General features: G+C 39.7%; 1 protein-coding gene and 1 pseudogene across 1 annotated transcript in view; both read right to left on the bottom strand.

Annotated features, from left to right (window-relative positions):
• XPO7 (exportin 7) overlaps nt 1-17,130 on the bottom strand; it is an 86,791-nt gene that overhangs the window by 19,433 nt on the left and 50,228 nt on the right. The window contains exons 3-13 of the mRNA XM_007450552.1: nt 15,654-15,747; nt 14,950-15,116; nt 13,862-13,927; nt 11,418-11,522; nt 9,628-9,793; nt 7,691-7,764; nt 5,781-5,900; nt 3,906-4,052; nt 2,973-3,145; nt 1,194-1,387; nt 633-738 (exon numbers count right to left, since the gene is read on the bottom strand). Of these exons, the coding sequence (XP_007450614.1) occupies nt 633-738; nt 1,194-1,387; nt 2,973-3,145; nt 3,906-4,052; nt 5,781-5,900; nt 7,691-7,764; nt 9,628-9,793; nt 11,418-11,522; nt 13,862-13,927; nt 14,950-15,116; nt 15,654-15,747 (1,412 nt within the window). The remainder of the gene's footprint in view (nt 1-632; nt 739-1,193; nt 1,388-2,972; nt 3,146-3,905; nt 4,053-5,780; nt 5,901-7,690; nt 7,765-9,627; nt 9,794-11,417; nt 11,523-13,861; nt 13,928-14,949; nt 15,117-15,653; nt 15,748-17,130) is intronic.
• On the bottom strand, nt 7,973-8,694 carry LOC103087712 (uncharacterized protein C6orf203 pseudogene; annotated as a pseudogene).

Genomic DNA, 17,130 nt, shown 5'->3' with positions numbered 1-17,130 from the left:
TAAAGAGTCCTGAAGAAAAGGTCTGAGAACCTCTGCAGGCTATTAAAAAGTCCTGCCTTTTTATTTCTATGTTAATAACGTAAAGTTTCAGAAATCACTAAATGCTCATTTATACGTTTTTAGTAAGATTAGAATCACAGACACGAAGTAACTTGAGATCCTGTACGAGGGAAAGTGTATGGTCAAGAGATTTGAAAGGCTGTAGAAATTCTGTAATTCCATCTTTGGGGATAGTTGAAGACCCACAGCTTCCTACTAGACTTACTCTGGTAATGCAGAAGCAGTCCACATTTCATTAACTCTGAGATACTGCACTTAAACAGAACTAAAAGCTACTCTCCACTCTGTATCCAATATGCCTAATTCTATATCCATCATTTCCTTTGCTGAATTACTGCAGATGGTTTTTTAGTAAGGACTGCAGGCATAGTTGTTGCTGTACTTAATAAAAGGTTTGAACTTGAACTTGTAACAGTTCTGCATGGGCAATCAGCTTCATAAGATTATATTTATATTCTATAAATGGGGAGAAATGCACTAACAGAAGCATGTCAAGTTCCCTGGTCTCACGACCTAAAATGGGGTGGGAGGGTCGTAGCAGTGAAATAGGAAGCCTCCATGGGAGCACTTACCGACAGACAAGCTCACCGTCCATAGCATCTTGCTCATCAGTGCTGGCAAAAGAGACCCGGCCACCAATCACTGCACCAATGATATAAACCAGCCACGTCAGCCTTCCTGCAACAGGAAGAAGACCCATTAGTGTCACCACCAGTGGTCATTTCATGAAGAAATTCCACACTGTGAGGTTCATTTCTTACTATGAGCTTCCTTAATCTCAAGAAACTGAAAAAGTCATGAAGTTTAACTTTTCTTCCAGAGAATAGCTACTCCTCTGCTCTGGTAAAGGTGATGCCAAGGGCGAAATTCATTAGATAACCAAGGCTCCCCTATCAGACAGGGTCGTTATTTTTACAGTGCAGTACTTTCTTAAAGTTAAACATACCCGCTGCAGGTATGATTTCAGGTGCTCCTCCCTAGTTCCCTGTGGCATTTATTATCAAATATTCTTTTGTGTGTATGGAGCTAACTGATGATGGAAGAATTCTGGGGGGAAAGGTGAAAGAGAGGTAGCAGTGAGCGAAAGCGTGCTGACAGCACCTTCTGCCAGGCCCAGTCCACTGTCCACTCACCCTCCTGCACGGCAATGTCCATGGGGCTGGCGCTGGCACTCTGGAGCAGCTCCTGATAGGACTGGGCAGACTGGTCAAACAACTGCACGAGGAGTGCACACGTCTTCTCATATTCACAGCGCCCGATTGTAGACAGCTGGTCCAACTGTTGCTGGACCAGACCTGTATCCTCCAGGGGATCTTCCAGTCCATCTCTACTCCCCAGGGAAGAAGGAAGGCGCTCTCTTAAAAGATGCCTACTCATTTCTCCGCCACAGCAGCTCTCCTCCACTTATCCACCCTGTGCAGCTGTAGAGGCCCACATCCCAACCCCACTTTTTACCAAGGAAGGAAGGTTAAGAACAGGTGGAAGGCAGGTGTCTCAACCTAGCGTCAGTCTCCCGTAGGTATGCTCTGCCCATTGGTGTCCAGTCTTCCAATTCCCAGTCGCTTAACATTTGTCTGCCATGATCCTCTCAGTCCTATGCTTCTCACCCCTAAAAGCTCTTGGTTCTCAGCCTCTTGTTTATTTCTGACTATAGTAAACTTTGTGACCACAAGTAATCTGTCCCTTGTGTGAGGCCATTGTGACCAGATGCGTTTTGGAATTCAGAAATCTTCAGATTTTAGGGAGGCACTATGATGCTTCTACCATGTAATATGAACCCTCCCTGGGCTGTGGCATGTCAAATACAATATTCCTGTAGCAAAATGTATAAATATTATGAATGGTCAAACGAAGTAGAATTAAAAAAAAATGACTATAGGGCTCCCCTGGTGGCGCAGTGGTTGAGAGTCCGCCTGCCGATGCAGGGGACACAGGTTCGTGCCCTGATCCGGGAAGATCCCACATGCCGCGGAGCGGCTGGGCCCATGAGCCATGGCCGCTGAGCCTGCGCGTCCGGAGCCTGTGCTCCGCAACGGGAGAGGCCACAGCAGTGAGAGGCCCGCGTACCGCAAAAAAAAAAAAAAGTATTTGATTCTGAGCAAATTAAGAATCTGAGTTAAAAAAAACCCAAAACACCCCAAACCTTCAGAGTCCAAGTAAATTCCCCTGAGAAACAGCCGATGAAAAAAGTATACAAGATAGGTCCCTACATAAAGAATAGCCTCATTCTTTTTTTTTTTTGGCTATGCCATGCAGCAGGTGGGATCTCAGTTCCCTGACCAGGGATCGAACCCATGCCCCCTGCAGGAAGCTCAGAGTCTTAAACCATTCCCCACCAGGGAAGTCCCTAGAATAACTCCATTTTATATAGGTCATTTCTAAAGGGTCTGACATTTCTTTACTATAGATTTCTGGTCCAGTTAGTAGTCAAGGAAGAGAGAAACCATGTGTCAGTATAATGCAGTCAGTGATCGGCTGCCTGGAATTCTTACATCTTCTAGTAAGCTCTGGATTGTGTAGCTTATTTATCTACTTATTTCTTTAGAAGTTCACATTAAGCACCTATATTTTACACATTATAATTGTTGTCATCTATAGCTTATAAATGCTTCTCTCATGTTTAAAGGAAATCACTGGCAAGGACAAACATTATACTGATATACTTTGTATTCAAAGATACTGCTATGGCTGGTGAAGAAGGGACATGAATAGGATATTAAAGAGAAAGACTCTTCTTTTCGACTTTATGCTCTCCTCAGCTATTGTGCTAACGTGAAAAAAATGCCCATTATGGTGTTAGCTCCAATATGACTCATATCAAGTACGCTTTTGCCAACTGGGTGTCTGATCTCTGGCAAGTCGGACACCAGGCCACCTGTGCGGAAAGAGGGAGGCTGCCCCAGTTTCCTTACCTCAGTATGATGTGCACAGATTCCAAACGGGATGTGATGTAGGCTTTGGTGACCTCAGGAGTGTAAGTCTCCAGCATGTGGGGCTCTGTGGCTTTCACGTATGGCACGGAGGCTGCCAGCCGCTGCCATAGGCTCAGGAGATAGTGCACGCTATTTGGGGCAAATTCCCAATGCTAAAGAAAACCAAGAGAGTAGTAGGAGGCATAGTTCTCATTTTTGTACATAATACATTAGTCCCATGCCATCTGACACAAAGGATAAAGAGTTTTCTTAAAAAAAAAAAGAGAGAGAGAATGAGGATAAACTTTGATGGGCTTTGTTCTGTGCATGGCAACTAGTCTAATGTGTTTAGTGGTATTTCAGAGATTAAACATCCAGTGAGAAGAGCTGTTCTGAGCTGGCTGAGTAACTGGCTCTCAAACATCAGTAGCACGAGCATCTCGTGGAGAGCTTGTTAGAAACAGAGACGCCAAGGCCCCACCCTGGACCTAGTGAGCCAGAAATTATGGGGGTAGGACCCAAGCACCTGCATTCCTCATCAAGCTCCCCAGATGATTTTGATGCAAGCCATCGCCTGTGAGAACCACTGCCTACACATGACTAAGAAAGAGAGGGCGCTGAGTCTCTCTTCACTCTTCTGCCCGGCTCCCTGTTCCAATCTTGCCTTTTTTGGGGGACTACAAGGGAATTCTCCCAGGCTTGAATCTAAATATTACTCTTGCAGTTCCCTCATGCTCCTCTAGCCACACTCCTTGAACTTTCGTAATGTGAATGAGTAGGCTGCAATAGTAACCACTCTGTGCAGGGTTGCCCTATCCTTACATTCACTTCTGCCAAGGGAAAAAAAAATTCTTACAAGGTTAAATAAAACCAATGAGTAAGAGAAGAGGTTCCAGTGTTTAGGAAGAAAGGGATAAGCAATCAAAGACAAACCTGTAGGCTGGTCACTGTGAAGTTAGCTATCAATCGGATGACCTCAGGGTAGTTTTCCACCTTTACTAGTTCTCCCAGTTGGTAGTTACTCTTCAATCGGGCCAGTAGTCTGCAAAACTCATGGTAATTGTTTGGGTCTGATAAACTCTGGTGACAGCACAGGGAGGAAAATAAAATGTAAAATGTGGTTCATTATACTTCTTCCCGGATGACATCTGGGATGGCATGAGGAGAGGGGGGAATCTGCTGCAGGTCATCATTCAGAATGACACATTTGTATAATGTTTAAAAGCAATTTTTTAAAAAGTCACTTTTAAAAGGGATTATTACATCTATTATCTCATCTGTCCATAATAATCATCCTGTGAGATGGGGTTATTAGCCTCAATTGGAAAAGACTGAAACAGAAGCCCAGAAGGACAACACTACTTGCCCAGGGCTGTAAAGTTGATTAATGGCAGAAAACGGGCTCGATCTAAGATATGACTGGTCTGTTTGCTTCCCACCAATCAAATGAAAAGTAATGAGATTTTTATTTTCACATCTGTCAAATCTGTCATTAAGCACAACTAAACTACAGTAGCAAAGTTACACAAATATTTCATATATTTTATTATATCATCTTTGCTACAATAAACATACTCCTATATTAGTATGTTTATGTATTATATACTTATATCAAACACTTTTCATCTGTTTGCATACTACACCAGCATACTTGTTTCCTTACATATGTCCTCCTCTATTAGAGAAGGAGGCCAGGTTTTGTTTTGCTCACCACTGAATCCCTGGCACATGGTAGGTGGCTCCATACAATTTGTTGATAGAATAAATGAATTTTTAAAAAGAGGGAGAGAACAGAGTATATTTAAAAGTGAACTGTTTTTATCATATTTTCTAGTGTGAAGAAGAAATACTTAAAAAAAGGAGGTGTTAGCTGAGTCTTTGGGACTGAAAAAGACAAAAAGGGCAACTGAGTTATGGAATAAATATTTGAATGAGAAATAACTCCCCTCCCACCTAAATGTAGCCCTACACACTTAGGTAAATAATGTACATTCAAAAAAATGGAAATGAAAACAAAAAAACAAATTTTAGATTCTTAATTTCTTTGGGAAAAATGACTAGCTCTGTCCTTGTTTTCCTTCAAAGTGATCCCTTCCCTAAAATAATGCCATTTGCAGCAACATGGGTGGACCTAGAGATTGTCATACTGAGTGAAGTAAGTCAGACAAGGAAAGACAAATATCGTATGATATCACTTACATGTGGAATCAAAAAAAAAGGGTACAAATGAGCTTACTTACAAAACAGAAGTAAAGTCACGGATGTAGAAAACAAACTTATAGTTACCAGGGGATAAGAGGGGGAGGGATAAATTGGGAGACTGGGATTGATATATACACACTACTATATATAAAATAGGTAATAAGAACTTGCTGTATAGCATAGGGAACTCTACTCAATACCTTGTAATGGACTATGTGGGAAAAGAATCTAAAAAAAAAGAGTGGATATATGTATATGTATAACTGATTCACTTTGCTGTACACCTGAAACTAACACAACATTGTAAATCAACTACACTCCAATAAAAATGAACAACAACAACAACCAAAGGGGATCCCGTCCCACAATTCCTACATTCCTGAAGCTAGAGGATACAAGCTCCTCTTCTGGGTAAGTATTATTTAAATCTACAAATATACATTCACTTAAATCTTCTGAAGATTTAAACAGAGTGAACTGTTTTCTATGATTTCTGCTAAGTGTGACCTCTAGATTGATTTTTCTTTGGAGCCATAACAGATAGGCATATACTAATCATACACACATATACACACACAAATAAAAATACATTCTCAAAAATCTTACCTGTGGGTTTTCCAGTATTCGTTTAACACCATCAACAAGGTGAGAGAGAAACTTGGCCCTCTCTGCATTGTTAAACAGGGATCTTCTAACTGAGGCAATCTGTACTAAGCAGGATAATACCTAAAGCAGGGCCCAACCCAAACACAAATGATCAAAAAGATGGTATAGCTATTTTCATTACCCTTTCCCCTGCTGTAAGTATTCTTCTTTACATATGGCACTAATGCTGTTCTTTCACCCCCTGCTACCATTATAATGATATAAAAAAACGATCAAGGGGGATGTAGCTTAGGATATCTGAAACAGCTTTATTAAAAGAAAAATAAAAAGAGCATCAGATCCAGGTTGATTGTAACAACTAGTTAAATCCATAGTTTGGAAATTCATCTACGTTTTATTCTTTGACCATCCTGATGGCTTCTTTGATTTGTGTTTAAGATATATATTTAAAGCTTGAAAATACCAAGCGATTCATAGTTTAAATAATGCTTTAGATTTAGTTTTTTTTTTCTGTTTTATTAAGGCCTTTTGGCTAATCAGCCTTTGCTCTGTAGTGCTATAATGAAATAACCAAGTCAGATCTGTGCCCTAAGGAAAACAGATTTTATAATGACAACATTTTCCCCTTTCCCCACTGTGCTAGATATTTATATTCTGTTTGCCCCTCCAGATCTATTTTCTGCCCTTCTCCTCCCTGCTCTGCTCCCTGGGAGGCTGACCTCTGTTGACTAACAGCAGCCAAGTTCCCTTGCCTTCTTGCTTCTCATTGGCTTCAACCATTGGAAAGTACCAGCAGGAGATCAAGGGCAGGAAGAAAGAGGAGCCCCCTCCCCACCCCCAGCTGGGCCATGGTTGGCAGAGTTTCTCTACCTCTGGTGAACAGCCCTCCCCTAAGTCACAGCTTCAGCTCTCTCCAGGGTTTCTTTCCCTTGCCCCTTGAGGCTCCCCACTATTGCTAGCCCCAGGGGGTATACATCACCACCCCTTGTTGGATTCCCTTAATTTTGCCCACCCCTTTACAAACAGTCCTTTCATTAATTACCCTTCTTAAGTGTGTTACCTTTTCCTGAAGTAAACTTAACGATACAAAAAACATGAACTCATGTTTCTGCTAAAGTGAAGGTCCACGTTAATTTGGAAAAGTACTACTACCAGGAAAGTAGTCTACTGCAGAAACACTATGCAAAGCACCCATTTACTTTACTGTATTTTCTTTGCATGTTTTGTACAATGGTATTTTATACCAACAATCTGAAATATCAGACCAACGCCTTTTAGGACCTGAATCAATTTTGAGATTTGAGGAGGTTAATTATTGCTTTAAAGGAGAAATGCAGCATTCCCAGGAGGTTTCAAATGTTATTCAGGATAAGTATGCAAATATGCCTTCCCAATACAGCTTCCATTTAGCACTTATGTAACATATGCTTGAGGGATTTTCAGAAATTTTCTTAAGTCTTGACAATCTTCAAATAGACAATATAAGGTGAATTCCCCACATTCTAGCCTGTGTCAATTTGAGATATAGTAAAAAGTCAGATACAAAGGGAGACTAAAAGAGCTTGACATCTGCAGCAATCTGTCATTAATGACAGGAACAATTATTTTTGGCCGCACCTTGCGGCTTGCGGGATCTTAGTTCCCCAACCAGGGACTGAACCTGGGCCCCTGCAGTGAAAGCGTGAATTCCTAACCACTGGACCGCCAAGGAATTCCCAGGAACAATTTAGAAGGAATTAAGACTTTACTGTGAGAACCTTTAGGTGACGAGCTTTATCTCAAAAGGCTAGATAACTAACCCTAGTACTTCTATGCTTTACTTCTATGATTTTGTACAACAAAATGAACACAGAACATAGCTCATTCACCACTGCTACGTTCTAGAAGTAGAAATTGTGGTCCTGACTCACCAGAGGTGAAAACGAAGGAGGGATGGAATGATACAGGTCAAAAAACAGTTGCAGAGTTGAAGAATCTAAGAACGCTGAAAGACAAAAGAGCACTTTACTGAGTATGTCTGCACAATGCAGCTGGCACACTCTGGTGCTATACAGTCATTAGGGAGCATATCTTCCTGCTTTCTTATTTTTTTTTTGGTAGGAGAACCTTATTTTAATAAAAAACATCCTCTTTTTAACCTGGCCCCTTCCCCCACCACTAGAAAGCAGCTTTATCGCTAAAAAGCAATCCATTTATTTGAGAGTACTTTTTTTAGGCAATTTTAACTTTTGCCACGGCCGTAACACCACTCTGTATTTCTCACTGCTGGTCTTCTCTTCAAACACTTTTTTCGGGAGAATCCTCATCACTGTCTCTGTTTCTGCTTCTCTATCCTCTCCAATTAGAAGATCCAATGTATCTCCCGCTTTCACTGTTCTGCTTTTCTTCCATAATTTTCCCCGTTCAGCCTGAGTTCACCTTTGTAGAATGCATCTTCCACTTTGTTTCTCCCGATATCCAGGCCCGTCTTCAGGGTAACATCATATCGGAAAGACTGCATTACTTTGCCCAGGTCCCTATGCTCTCTGACCGCACTAGGGTCGTCCTCTGGCTCCTCTTCCTGCTCACTCATCTCATGATGCTCACTTTCTTCATCAGAGTCCCCTTCATCTTCCACTTTTTGCAGAGTCATTTTAGTGGATTTTTTAGAGCTTACATTACTTTTGAATCTTATGGAAAATAGGAAAATATATTCTTGAGATATTAAAAGCCCTGAGAGTCTCAGTGAGAAAATGTTATGGAAAAATGTTTTATAATTTGAAGCATTTAACTTGGTACTAGACAAATATGAGTATCGATTCCAGGAAGCACAGTGTTTATGTGAAGGTGTCCCTCGTAGCGCTCCGCAGAGCCCAATCCAGGCATCTGGCTTTCTTAAAACGCTGCTGGGCAATCTGACTCTAGTCATAGCCATGACTCATACGACCTTCCCGGGTCCTCAAGGTCAAGGGAAACTGGACACCGGAGTCCTCGAGCTCGCGGTCTGCGTCTGCAGCCAACAGGAACGGCCGGGCCTAGGGGAAGATGGCCTCGGCCCGCCGAGTTCGCAAGGCCCCTAAGAGCCCCCGGATCCACGGGGCGTCCCAAGCTGGCCCGGCTGGGGCAGGACGCCAGAGACTCACGCGGAGACCAGGCAGGAGCGCAGGCGGGGGACTGGAGCTCACCTTGCCCGTACTTCCCATGTGCTTGCTGTGAAGCAACAGAAGCGGGAGCGGACAGGGGGCACCGCATGCCGCCGGGCAGGGGCGCAGTTACCTGTACGTCAGCGCCTCTCCCCCTCCCCGCCCCCCCACCCTATGGCTTCACCGAGTGCAGGACTCCACACCTCTTCCTGCTTTCTTATCTTACAGAATGTTTATTTCATTTGAAAGTGATAAGCTAATAGGGCCTTTTTGTTTTCCGTTTTTTTTTTTTTTAAGCACTTGTTTTTAGCTCCTCTAAGAAATGGATTCATTCTTCTGATTCTCAAACAACTTAAGACAATCAGAACTCTGTTCATAGCAAGAATTTTTATCCTTAGGAATACAGTACCAAGCATAAGCACAAGTTCTTTTACTTGATTTTGTTTTTAAAGTTAGAAATGCCCTCAAATGAGTAAGATATCAGAAGTCTCTAGGTGATTAACATAAGATCAAACTCACATCCGCCAGGAACCCAGTAATTAAAGAGTTCTCCCCGGGCTGGAGGATCCTCCAACAGCCTCTCTCTGACTTTAAAAAGACCCATACTGACATCCTAAGTTTTCTCTAAGAGCAAGCAGGGGATTTGCCAGGGGTTCCTGAGACCACCCCGCAGACTCCAGGTAGAGTGGAGAGGCCACCTGTTTCAGAGGGTGCGACTGTATTACCTGATCGCCAGCTGGTGGGAATCTGTACCGTGCACAGGTCATCTGAGGACTCATCAGTAGAAGTGCCAATGAAATCAAAGTTTAGGCAGTTATGAGTGAGTTTGAGCAGTTGCATCAGCAAGCCATGCTGACTTTCATCATTCAAGTTCAGATTCTTTCCAGAAGCCTGTAAAAATGACCACATAATAAGCCCCAAACAATCACTCCTCTCTTCCAAGCTTGCTACCAGACTTACGAGGAGGCTGCTAAGCCAGAAAAGGAGGGCGGTATTCCAACACAGTCAAGTGACATTTCTCTCCCAAAAGATGCTGCACTTCCATCACCTTCAAAGTCCTTCCATCACTATGAAACTCCTAGCTCCTTATTTACTATTAAAACATATTTACTATAAAAACATGAAGCTGGTATTTAAAGAAATTCCCCCTTTGACACTTACTCTTTATATGCTGTAGGCATCGTGGCCACAGTGAATTCTGGAGCAATATGGGATGTTTGGTTACTTTATTTGAATTTTAGATCCTTATTATTTCTAGACAGGGCTGGGACTAAACTCTGGTGGGAGTTCTAGTAAATTTTACACCCTGCCCTATCTTCCTTTCTCTTTTTAACATTACCATAGCCAGCATCAACAAAAATCTTTTAAACCACAGTCAAAACAAAATCACCACTGAATTTTATTTATTCATCAGCAGTGTACCGGCCTATAGCTCAATAGTGGTCCAGAGCTACGGTGACTATGAGATTCAAATTTCTACCAGCTGTGACCTCAGTGACTGGCTGGCTCATTGTTTTTGACAGAATCAGTATTAGAGGAGGTTCCAAGGCTCAGTTTTCTCAAAAGCTTTTTCCCCTCTAGAAACAGCTTTTGCGAGGCAGCTTGTGAGCTACAACAGCTTTTGCGAGGCAGCTTGCCCAAACTGAGAATTTTTTGGGAATTCTGAAGTAAAACTAGGTAACTGAAGGAAAAGATGGATGGACGTCATTAACTGGGACAAAAGAAAAATCTAAACTTGCTTCTAATACTACAATTGAGACATATTGGAAAATGAGAACAAGAACAAGAAAACAAAAAAACAAAAAACCCCCAAATGAACACAAAGCCAGAGGCTAATTCCATTTGGCTTTCTATAGCAACAAAGCATCCAAACATGGTTATACATGTGTAGAGCTCACAAGTTAACATTTCTTCCTTAGTTCAAGTCTATCAAGAAATGAAATACCAACTTTCTATTTTAAAACTGGTAATTTCCTTCTGTGATACTGTCTACCCCTTCAGGTTATGAAGTCTAAGTGGATGTTAAAAATTCAAAATCTACTTTTCCTTACAGATGTTGCTTGTTTATTTGCTGCCTGTAACTCAGCAGGGGACAGGGAAGCCAGCCTCGTTTTAGTATGCTAACAATGTAGTCTGAGACTGCTTTCAAAGCACTGAGAATCCAAACACCATGAAGTGAAGATGCTTTTACTCCACATAGGAAGATCTTATGTGGATATAAAAAAAGCAAACAAGAAAAACCTCAAACTTTGTGGTAAACTAGTTCCTTTAAAATAGGAGCATGGGATACGTGTTCACATACTGCTCTTTACCTAGGGGAATAGATGTGAAATAGGGAAAGCACAATTCTTTCTTTCAGTTTGGTAAGTTTCTTCAACAGCTCGGACATATGTATTACGTGAGACATGACGATAATTAAAGAGATGCATAAACTCTCATGGGGTCATAACAAGTCCCCACTTATTCTCATCCTTTCAAAAGGATCTGTGAAGCAGGTCCCAACATACAATCTCACCTGTTTTAGCAGATTGCAGGAAAGAGTGAAGATATCAAATAACGATGAATCTCGGAAAGAAGAGGCTATTTTTCTGTGCTTGGTTAAAGGATGGGTGGTGTCTGCCTGTGCAGAAAAACAAACCAACGCAAGTTTTAGAATTAGTTGCAGAGAAAAAAATTTTCATGTAGACTTCAAGTAAACTAGAAGGATTTTCAATAAGACCAACATAAATAACAAAATACATTTTAAACATTTAAGTTACTGTTAGACCATATTTAGTGAGAGAATGCAGATGACAATAAGCTGCTAATAACAGCTAGCCAGGATATCATGTCTCTACTGCATACAGAGGGAAGACAGAAGGAGAGGTGAGTATCTCCACTGCAAAATTTTAATTTCCTCTGCATTCAGGGAGGTAAAATTTAACAAACTGTTGGAAGACATTGCTAATAATTTCTATCATGTTGTATTGTGGCTTAGTCTCAAAACCAGACAGTAGCAAGGCTTGGGTTTTGGTAAACAATCCAGTCAGGGCTGAAGTTACTACAAAATTTCTAAAACAGTCATTGACTAACAGCCATGAACTTAAGACAGACGATAGCCTGTAATACTCTCTTCCTTCTCTAACCTATCTCAACATGTAGTCTATACCACAGAAGTGAGTACTTAAATTAAGTTGTATTCGTCTCTCATTTACTCCTCTGTTCTTGTCTTTTCGTCATATTTTAAAGTTTTTTGTGGTCAAGGATTAAGTCTTTTACTTCTTTAGTATGCCCTCTATTTCTGACACATAGTAGGTACTCAATGAGTGCAATAAAGGAATTTCAAGGTTGCCTAGAGTAATTTCAGTCCAACCATTTACTGTAAGCTTAAATCTCTTCTATATACTGTTCAATTCAACCAGGAGGGAGCTCATTTTGCTTTTGGCACATTAAAGAAAAAATGCAGTAAGATTTCTGATAGACAACCAAGTTATGGAATGCCCCCTTAATTTTATTTCTAAGTTCAAATAGGAATGGTAATAGAAATAGGCTTTCTGATTTAAATGACAACCAAAAAAAAAAAAAAGCCAACAGAAAACTAAGTTACATAGAGGTTCAAAGTGTTCCAATTTTAGCTTCATTGTCACTGTGTTATCATAAATGTCTTGGATAAAAAGGTGATGCTAGATTATATACCAGATGCTATATATAATCTGTTATACTGATCATAATACAGAGAATAATTACATCTTAAGTATGTCACACACATTTCTATTATTTTCTTAAAAAAGACAAAATTTCGAAGATCTTAAAAATACCAACACTGATGGATTTTCTGGAACCAAGCTTCAAAGGGGAGAGCATTAACCCCACAATCTCTGTACTTAGTTAACGCATGCTCTCTTACTACAGGGGCAATAGTGGGTAAATAATAAGTTAGTTGCTAAGAGCACAGGCTCTGCAATAAGCCTATATGGGTTTGAATTCATATACTGTTGCCAGGTAACTGTGACACTGTAGGCAAATTATTCAACCTTTATGAGCCTCGGTTTCCTTATCTAGGAAATGGGATAACCAGAGTCCCTATCTCACAGGACTACTGTGAGAATAAAATTAATATAAGTGCTTACAACAGTGCCTTTCACAGAGAAATCACTCAAAAGTGTGAGCTATTATTTCGATAATTACCAAGCGCAATGGGGATTGCATGTGACAGAGAACACAATATGGACTCCAGATTTTAACAGACTATAAGCTAGTGCATTTAAAATAGTACCAACTCACAGTTAAAATTTCTCAGGGTTAATAGAAATGTCTGCATAAATATGAGCAGTAGCAACAATGATGCCAATGTAATTAATAGCTGACAACTGAAGGGTGAGATGTTACAATTAATATTAATTCTGGCCTGTTCAATAATTATAACATTTTAACTGGATACAAAAGTAAATGACTAAAAATAATAGCCAGAGCAAAAGAAAGCCACTGGTGTTTCCTCTGTAGTAATCTGTGACATCAATGACTATTAAAAAAAATTACCTGGTATTTAGCAGAATGTTTCGTGCATTCTGAAAAGATTATCAGCAAAATCTTTAATAATAGCACATGAGAACTGATTTTTGAATCTTTACAAACACATTAATTTATACAGCAGAAGGGGCACACCAATGATGCTGGTTTCCTAAGTTCTGACTTAGGACCATTGCCCTCATCTCTAACAATGAACATTAATACCACTGAGGAAAGCTGAGATGAGAGGAAAAAATATTCCGGAGACAGAAGGGGGTCTGGATATTAAGAGTGAGGTAGACTGCACTTACAGAGGGAAACCCAATGGAACTATTTTGTTTCAAAAGGGCATTAATCACTTACCGCAAAAGCACACAACTGCCAAAAAAGATCATCCCACACACAGCAGAAAACACCAATACTAAGAAAAAATATGGCACTTACTTCAATGAGGAAGGCTGTAGCACTTACTTGATTAATTTCATTGGTTAGCTGAGATAAAATTGTGACACCAATGATGCAGTATTCAACACTATCCTGGTTTAAAAAAAAAAAAGGCAGAAAGAGTTGGCCTGTGCAGCTTGATTTCAGCATTTGGAATGCAGTCATACTTTTGAAATAACAGAGTCCTGTGCTGTTATTAAAACTGCCTAGACAATGTAGCAAGAAACTGTAGTTTAAAACTGCTGCTTTGCAGGACATAAAATCTAACCTGCCATAAAAGAAGACTGCTAAATCTGACTTCATCAAAATTGAAACCCTATGTATTTAAAAAATACCCTTAAGTATCATACCATACATATCACAGAAAGAGAAACTAGCACATCACATTTAAGATAAATGACGAACGTGTAAGATAATTTACAAAGAGACTGTATACTAAAAAGGGCAAAGAACCCAATAAAAAAATGTACGTAAGATATAAACAGGAAGTTCACAGAAAAACAAAAATAAGTAGTAAATCAGCATATGAAAATTTGTTCTCTCTCATTTGTAACTCAAATGCTGAGCTACCAATTCTTTCTACCTACCAAACTGGAAAAATAAAAAAGCTGAGGTCACAGGGTGGAGGTACAGGGAAATAGGCATTCTTTTAATTGTGCAGGGAACAACTTTTTTTTGAGGGTAATTTGGAAATATCCTTGCAAACCCAGAATGCACACATCCCTCTGACTGAATAATTCAAAAGGCTGGGAATTCACACTATAAACACACTTAACTCAAAGTATAAAAAGATTATATATATATATATATATACACACACACACGCACACTAGGATATTCACTGAAGTATTTATTTAAGTCAAGATATAGATACTAACTAAATGCCCACCTATAAGAGTTAAATGAATTATGGTATTTTAAACTGGAATGGTATGTAAGCATTAGAAAGAATGAAGCAGGTTTTGTGCTGACATCTAAACATGTAAAGCCAAGACACATGAAGAGTTAAAAAGACACAGAAGAATATATACCAAGTAATTCCACTTACAGATCAATATATAAGTAAGCATATATTGCTTCACCCATTTTTATTCCATCAAATACATAAATCATACCTGTAAAAACCTTGTGACATCTGTGATTGCATTTCTGAAGACATAGTCATCCTTCTGACAGTCAAACCAGCCCAGTTTTGTGATTCTGGCATATAACTGAATAAGTGCTTGTGTCACGAAAGTAGCCAACTTTGGCCGAGTGGCAAGGTAGTTGAGCACATAGTTCCCTATAAAACAAAAGTAATCTACATCGTAGAAGGCTCTGCCAGGGAAGGGTGTACATCTTTAAATGTCTAAGAAGTGGTAAATTTAAACTATTTACCTGAAACTTCCCTAATTATTCACACTACTGAGAAATGGGACTTGAATTTAAGATTCATGGGCTTTCCAACTCAGAATATACAACGTGTCACAATGAAGAATCTGAGGTAAGGCAGCCTTGAATCTATCCCTTGATGGTTAAATAGCATGGTCTGCACAGAATTCAAAATCCTTAACAATGTTTTTCTTAGTTATTAGTGACAGTAAAGACTGAATGAAAGAAACCTTCTGAAAACCGAAGGGATAATGCAGGCTTTATCTAGAAGCAATTATATTGGGTCCTCTTCACTTTTAAGCCCAAATTCTGGAAAGAAACTGGATTCTAGATATTCTGTATGCTTAGCAATTTCAGAACATTATCAGACAAGCAACATAAATGTAACTATTACTAGAACATCACTAAACTAATTTCTTTAAGAGAAAAAAGACAACTCTCTACTTACGAATATCTATTCGTTGTTCCAATGGTAGAGGGTTATTTGTGCGCGATACAAGCTTTGTAAGGCATGTAGCTGCCAGTAACTGGGAGTAAGATGACTGTGAAAAGAGGGGGGAAAGGACTTAGAATTCAATTTTATTGAGTTAGTCAGTCATAAAGTTTTTAACTTGGAGATCTGTTCTCAAATTCAAGAAAATTAATCGGCTTTGCTATACTTAATCCTCAGGATTTTAAAGGGTCACATACTAAGGAAAAATGAGCCCCACAAAGCATATGTGCTCATTATTTCAATCATGAACAGAGGATAAAGTGAATGGCTGATCAAACTGAATCTAATACAGGTATCTGCATCACTTTGAGGGGGCAGAAGTTAGAGGGGCTCTTTTCAGAAAAGAAGCTAAATCTCTTCTTTCATTTAAATTAAGCAATCTTCTCCCTCCAACAGCCTTGTTATAATGATGTTTCAAAAAGTTCCACCTCATAATAGTCCTAGAGTACATGGCATTACGAAGAGGGGAAAAGAAGACAAGAAGTAGTAGTTTTAGAAGGAACCACCACGTTATGCCGGGTAGTTGATCCCCCAACTGTACCTTCCCATCAGCACAACCACCAATCAGCTACAGCTTTGGGGAAGGTATATGCTGGTTTTAGTAGTAAATTCATAACAATTATTTATGAGAAAGAAAAATTATGCCCTAAGCAATGGAATAGCATTATCATTCTCAAGTGTGGATTTTAATGAATTTTAACCTTACGGAGAATCAGAGTATTCTATCTGATCATAATGTGTAAGGAGGAGCCGTGTGCAAATTCAGATTCCCCCATGTGGCTATATTATATAATGTCACATAACAGGGACAGACTCAGAATCATCAAAATAATTTAATCAAGGGTCAAACATAATTTCCCATGAAATTATAAGTCCTTAAGACAGTAGGCTATCCATACGCATTACATCATCGCATCAGTTATAAAAATAACTTAAGTTTATGGAAAAAATCTATAAAAGTGACTTTGACATGTGATTTTTATTCAACACCCTTGAACATGGTTTAAACTGAGTAAAGCAGGTGTGTCAAATCACTAATAATGCAAGAGAGGCTACTATAACTATAGAACATAGTGTATATCTATACACTATATAACATGTAAATGGTTTCTGCATGTAATTCCAATAAATTGCTAAGTCACTAAGAAGTCAATAAAGATTAAAAAGGAAGAGCCCACTATAATTAAGTGTTTTTAGTATTGCACCAACCCTGTTTTATTCCAGCCTGTTGACTGACAACATGAGGAACTGGAGTTAACAGTGTCACAAATGACACTGTGGGGCTCCAGTGGGAGTCAAATGAGAGCTAGCTGTGCATCTCCCACAGTACAAATCTAAGTGGAGCAATCCTAGAGCCAAGGGACTGAAAAGAAATACAAAAAAATCTGAAAATAGAACAGAGCCCTACACAATCTCTGACCATGACTGTTAA

Source organism: Lipotes vexillifer, unplaced genomic scaffold (genome assembly GCF_000442215.2).
Source record: "Lipotes vexillifer unplaced genomic scaffold, Lipotes_vexillifer_v1.1 scaffold567, whole genome shotgun sequence".
Classification (NCBI taxonomy): Eukaryota; Metazoa; Chordata; class Mammalia; order Artiodactyla; family Lipotidae; genus Lipotes; species Lipotes vexillifer.
The sequence above is the reverse complement of the archived record's forward strand: the minus strand, read 5'-3'. Positions and strand labels throughout refer to the sequence as shown.